At 65.2% G+C, this 6,000-nt stretch overlaps 1 protein-coding gene across 1 annotated transcript in view; it reads left to right on the top strand.

Moving 5' to 3' along the window:
- The first annotated feature begins 1,097 nt into the window (after positions 1–1,097).
- TPPP3 (tubulin polymerization promoting protein family member 3) overlaps positions 1,098–6,000 on the top strand; it is a 202,740-nt gene continuing 197,837 nt past the window's right edge. Inside the window, exons 1-4 of the mRNA XM_059481255.1 lie at positions 1,098–1,145; positions 2,097–2,429; positions 3,461–3,614; positions 3,872–4,706. Coding sequence (XP_059337238.1) covers positions 2,242–2,429; positions 3,461–3,614; positions 3,872–4,060 — 531 coding nt within the window. The 5' untranslated portion in view covers positions 1,098–1,145; positions 2,097–2,241 and the 3' untranslated portion in view covers positions 4,061–4,706. The remainder of the gene's footprint in view (positions 1,146–2,096; positions 2,430–3,460; positions 3,615–3,871; positions 4,707–6,000) is intronic.

Here is a 6,000-nt window from a genome sequence, read left to right as displayed (position 1 = left end):
TCTCCAGACCCCAATCCAAGAGAGAATCAGTGTGAGTGGGCTGCTCATGGCTTTGTCCAATCAAGAACAGGCAGCAGTGTCCCAGGAGAGAACAGGTACCCCTCAGCCAAGTGAGGGAGGTTGTCACTGGGGCTGTGCCCCACAGCAAGATGCTCTGGGTGCACAAGCAGAACTGATGCCCTGGGGCAGCTCAGCCATGGGGGCACCTTAACCTGCAGCTTCTCTGCACAGGGAGCAGGGCAGACAGAGCACAGGGTGCCAAATACTGATGTTTGAGGCACTACCCAGTCCCCAAAGCTGCTGATTTGTCCTCAGGACCCCCAAGGCAGCAGCAAATCTCACACTGTGTGTCCTGGCTTGCACAGCTCCTGCTGGTGCTGCAGCTGATCACCCACGATGTCCTGCACCCCGAGCGATGCCAGGAGGGCACGGGGATCAAAGCAGGCTCTGGGCAAACAGCTGAGGTGGGGCAGTGAGTAAGAGATGTGGCTTGTGCTGGGGCTCCATGACAACCACAATATTTGGGTACTGCCTCAGCTCTCAGCACCCACAGGGAGCCCTGCTGTGGTCACACTCCAGGCTGCCAGGGTGGGCAGTGCTGGCATGGGGCTGCTCCAAGGGTGTCCCACCGGGCCACAGGTGCTCACCACGGTCACACCAGAGGGGCTGGCATTGTCTGCTCAGCCTGGGCAGCGTTCCTCTATGGGGGACATGGTGACTGTGTGGGGCAGGGTAAAGCACAGCCGGGGTACCAGGGGGAGCCTGTGCTGAGGGGACGGGGGAGAGACCTCGTGGGTTTACGGTGGGGCCCCGAGGGGTGCTAAAGGACCTTGTGGGACAATGCTGGGGATTTGTGGGGTGATGGAGAGACCTTGTGGGGTGTAGGAAAGCCGGGTCAGGTGCCGGTCGGGTCTCAGGGGGAAGCAGAGAGGCTTCATGGGCCCGTGGCGGGTGCCAGAGCTGGTCCGGGTGCGCGGCCCGGGCTCCTGTCCCGCCCCGAGGGCGCTCCCGCCGTGCCCGGCCCGGGGGAGGCGGGCGGGGGCGGCCCGGCCCCTCCCGTCCCCATGGCGGCGCCTTAAACAGGCGGCGGGGCCGCCCCCGCCCGCCTCAGAGCGCGGCGCCGGGAGGGGAGCGGTGACCGGGAGGTGAGACCGAGCGACCGGGACCCCGCACCCCTGCGGTGCCCGTCCCGGGGCCGCTGCACGGGGAGAAAGGGAGCGGGGAAACCCGGGGGGAGGGCGGGCGGGGGTCGCCGCTGCCCCGGCACCCGCAGTGACCTCCAGGCGGGCGGGAGAGCCCCGGTGCCCCCGCGGGGCCGTGCGGGGCCGGGGCTGCGGAACCCGCGGGAGGACGAGGCCGAGAGGGGACCGGCGGCATCCCCGCCCCGCCGCGCCTCCTTAGCGACGGTCGCCAGGCAACGCCCATCCTCCCTAGCGACGGTCTCAGGGACCACTCCCCGGCCCTCGCCGAGGCTCCGGGGCCCCACGCCAGCCTCTCTTGCCCGGGCACCCACCGGGCGAGGCACCCGCTCTGCCCCTCGGGGTGCCGGAGAACCCCCTGGGTGCTGGAGCTCCCCAGATATGGCCGTGCCCAGTCCCGGCCGAGATGCTGTGGGTGAGGGATGCTGAGCCGCCAGGGCGAGGCTGGCGAGGCGATGGCAAGCGGGGATGGGACAGCAGCAGCAACAGTGCCACCACGGGGAACAGAGACTTGTTGGCTGCTTGTCACCCTGCAGGGCATCACGCTTGGCCCAGCCCCGGGGCAGTCGCAGGCCGGGGTGCTGCAGCTCCGCACAGGGGATGGAGGCAGGGGAGAGGTGGGGCTGGAGGCAGCGGCGGGGCCGCTTCTCCCGATGTGCGAGCGAGCGGGAGGAAGGCGGACGCATTGCGTCATTCCCGGAGAGGGCTCCCGAGGGACAGGCTGATGCTCTCACTCCGGGGCTGAGGCTGACGCTCTCACTCCCCGCCAGCCCCGGAGCCGGCAGCGTCGCTGCTGACAGCTCTCCACCAGCAGCCTCCATTCCCCAAGGCGCGTTCTTGGCTTTCGGCCTCGGGGCTCATCCGAGCCTGCTGCCAGCCCTCGCCCCTCACCCGCAGGTGCTGCCAACACCCCGATCCTGCTGAGGAGCCTCCACCCTCGCCAGCCTTCCTCCTCCTCCTCCTCGAGGGCCTCGAGCAGCCCGCCGAGCTCTGCCGTGCCGCCTGCAGGAGCCTGGGTGTGCCGGGCCCGTCCTGCAGCCCCATGGCCGGGAACGCTGAGGTGGCGTCCCTGGAGGAGAGCTTCCGCAAATTCGCCATCTACGGCGACACCAAGGCCACGGGGCAGGAGATGAACGGCAAGAACTGGGCCAAGCTGTGCAAGGACTGCAAAGTCACCGACGGCAAAAGCGTCACCAGCACCGACGTGGACATTGTCTTCTCCAAGGTGAAGTAAGTGACGTGGATGCCTCTGCAGCACGGGCAGGGTGTGGGTGTCTGGGTGTGGGGTCCCCACAGAGCTCTGCTCCCCCTGCTGTGTGCCCAGGCTGTCCTTCCCGCTTGTCACAGAGCTGGGGGAGCTGTCCTGCAGTGTCCCACCTTCAGGGGGGAGGTGTGGCTGCCTCTGCAAGACCCAATGATAAATCAACCCAAATTTGGGGGTGGGAGGCTCAGATTTGGTGCAGAGATTGTGCCCCTGCTCCCACTCCAAGAACTGGGGTGGGCCTGGCTGGCTCTGCCGGGTTCCCATCTCTCAGGAGGTGCCACAGGGAGCAGAGGAAGGTGCTCAGGGTTGTCCCGTGTGATGTGGCCCTTCCCTGGGCCTGGCCAGCCAACGCCCAAGCCTGGGGAGGATCCTGGTCCACGGCAGTCACAGGGGCAACTTGAAGGTCTGAAAGGCTCCTGGAACTGCTTTTAGGGTCCCTGGAGACACAATGATGTTTCATGCTCCACACTAGGGTGTGGAAACAGGTGGAGAACCAGCTTCCTCCATGTGCTCTCTCCAGGAATTCCCATGTTCCTGGGCTGGGACACATGGAGCTGAGCACTGGGAGGTTTTTGGGGTGCAGGAGAGCAGGTTGCTGTGCTGGCCCAGAGATGAGAACCAGAAGCTCAGGGGAGAGATGCTCTGTGCATGTCCTTCCAAATTTGACTGGAGGATTGATCCCTGCTGGGGGAGAGAGTGGGGTGGGCAACCCAGGCAGGCTGGGAGCAGTGGGGATGGATGCACTTTTCTCCTGACACCAGCACCAAGTCCTAGAGCACTTCCATGCACTCTGGTTTTTGGTAACAGGGATTCCAGCAGCATGTGGCTGGAAAGCTCCTGGAGCTCAGCACCAGCTGTGCCCAGCCCATTCAGCTGTAGCTGAATTTCAGAAGTGGGTGAGGGTAGGACAAAGTCAGGGTCCCTCTGATGCCGCTCATCCCATTTGGAGGCATAGCCCAAAGATGTGCTGGTGACAGCCTGAGTTTTGCTCCTGCAGAGGGAAGACAGCCCGTGTCATCAACTACGAGGAGTTCAAGAAGGCGCTGGAGGAGCTGGCCCCCAAGAGGTTTAAGGACAAGAGCAAAGAGGAGGCCTATGAAGCCATCTGCCAGCTGGTGGCAGGGAAGGAGCCCATCAACGTGGGTGTCACGGTGAGTGAGGAGCCCCTGGCTGTGGAGCAGGAGTGGTCAGCAGGAGGGGAGGATGGAGCTCTGCCCCCTGTGCAGATGCTTTCCAGGAGACCCCATGGCCCTGGGTGAGGGGGGACCTGGGGGTCTCATAGGGCACGGGGGGCACAGCAGGGTCTTTGGTGGGGGTCAGGACCTTGTGTGGGGCAGGAAGGGATGGGACTTGTGTGGGAAGGGGATGGAGCATCTTCTTGTCTCCCATGTCCCATGTCCCACTGCAGAAAGCCAAGACAGTGGGAGCCGTGGAGAGGCTGACGGACACCTCCAAGTACACGGGCTCCCACAAGGAGCGCTTCGACGAGAGCGGCAAGGGCAAGGGCAAGAGCGGCCGGGAGAACATCGTGGACACCAGCGGCTACGTCAGTGCCTACAAGAACGCGGGCACCTACGACGCCAAAGTCAAAAAGTAGGGACAGGTGCCCGTGGTGCCCCCGGCCCGGGGGCTCGGTCACAGCCCCGGGACGTGCCCGTGAGTGGGCCCGGGAGGCTGCGCTGGGGCTGGGGCCGGCCCGGGCTGGCAGGATCGGCCCCCGGCGCTGGGGGGATCGGGGAAATCGCCGGGCCCAGAGCTCTGCCCCAGCGCTGCGTCCGTCCCCCCCGTGCTGTGATCCCCTCCGTGTCCCCCGTGCTGTCACCGCAGCCCACACCGCACTAACAGCGCCGCTCCTCAGGGCTCCCCTGCCCGCCGGCACCCACACCTGCCCTACCTCAGCCCCGGCCGTCGGGGCACCCTCCGTGTCCCACCGGGCACCGCCGCTGTGCTCCCTCCGGGACCTGCCTTAACCCGCAGCAGCTCCACCGCAGCCGCCTCCTGCCCTCCCCTGGGGCTGCCCGGCCCGGCCCTGCCGCCCCCCGGCGCTCGAGGTCAGACCCTGCGGTGCCGTTTGTGCCGGGGCTGCTCCCGGCCCAGCCCGGGATGCACCCGCGGCATTTGGTGTCGCCGGGCCGCCGGCAAAGGTCTCCGACCCGAACCCCGCTGGCTCCCGCTCCCTTCGTGAAGCCCAAACCAAAGGATGCTGCAGGCCCGCGCTGTAACCCGGCTCTGCAATAAACCCCGTCCGCACTGAGCTCCGCTCTGGTTCGTTCACGGCCCGGCCGGACAGAGGGGGCTCGGCCGCCCGGGGCAGCTGTGCCGGAGCTGGCCCGGCCACCGAGGGTTTGGCAGCTCCTGGCTGGCCCCGAGTTGCCTCAGCAACTGCAGGCACACAAACACTATGAGCGCCTGGCTCCCACTGCTGCTCTGTTTGCAACCAAACACACGCGGAGCTCCTGGTAACGATCCCTGGGAACAGGCCGGGCTCCAGGGCGGCACGGCAGCTCCGGGATGGGATGGGACGGGACGGGGATGGGATGGGACGGGACGGAATGGTCACTCAGAGAGTGCAGGGAACCGCGTGTGGGGCTGTGAGCCCGGCCCCGGGCACGGCTGAGCCTGCTGCAGCGCTGCTGGGGGGGCACGCCGGGATCTGCAGCTGCACATCCACCCCCGGGGTCATCCATGCACAGCCAGGCTCCCTAAATAACCACAGGGTTACCCCGGGTGCCTCAGTGTGGCACTGGCACTGCCCAGGACGTGAGGGAGGTGTCAGGGGCACACATGAGGCTGGCACAGGCTCACTCACTGCCAAGGCACAGCACTGCACCCCTGCATCCCAGACACTGCTTTGCAAACACAGGGGAGGGAAGAGCTGCTCTGGTTGTCTTCTTCCAGGCTGGGTTCAGCCCATCCTCAGTGAGGGCTGGGGGATGTTCCCTCTCCTTTCTCCTCTGAGGGGGTTGGAGGGAGTTTGTGGCTGTCTGTTCCTAAAGGCTCTTTTTGAAGAGCCAAAGTTCCTCGAAAAATTGTTATGAAAGGAGAGGCTGGGGCACTTTAACCCTTTGCTGACTCCACTGCCCAGCTGCACAAATGAGCTGCAGAATTCCCAGGGCCAGGGTGCCCTGCATGCCCTGAGGTCTGGGGAGGTGTCTCAGCCCTGTCCTTGGAGGCTTGGCAAAGGAAGATTATTCTGGGAAAAGGTGAGCAGCTCAAGCCCCACAGGACTCATCCCTGGTCAGGACCTGGCTGTGGAGAACAGGAGCTCCCATGTGGGCACAGCTCTGCAGGGGAGTTGCAGGTGTTGGTGTGGTTTTGATACAGGGAAATCAAGAATCCTGGGAATCACAGAATCCTGGAACTATTTGGGTTGGAAGGTGCCTTAAAGCCCATCTCATTCCAGCCCTTGCACCGTGAGCAGGGATTCCATGTTGTTCCCAGCCCTGTCCAACCTGGCTGTGAGTGTTTCCAAGGGATGGGGCACCCACCCTTCTCTGGCCAGCCTGTGCCAGAGCGTCCCCACCCTGCTACTCAGGT

This window comes from Ammospiza nelsoni, chromosome 13 (assembly GCF_027579445.1).
Source record: "Ammospiza nelsoni isolate bAmmNel1 chromosome 13, bAmmNel1.pri, whole genome shotgun sequence".
In the NCBI taxonomy this organism is placed as follows: domain Eukaryota; kingdom Metazoa; phylum Chordata; class Aves; order Passeriformes; family Passerellidae; genus Ammospiza; species Ammospiza nelsoni.
This window is presented reverse-complemented; position numbering and strand designations above follow the sequence as displayed.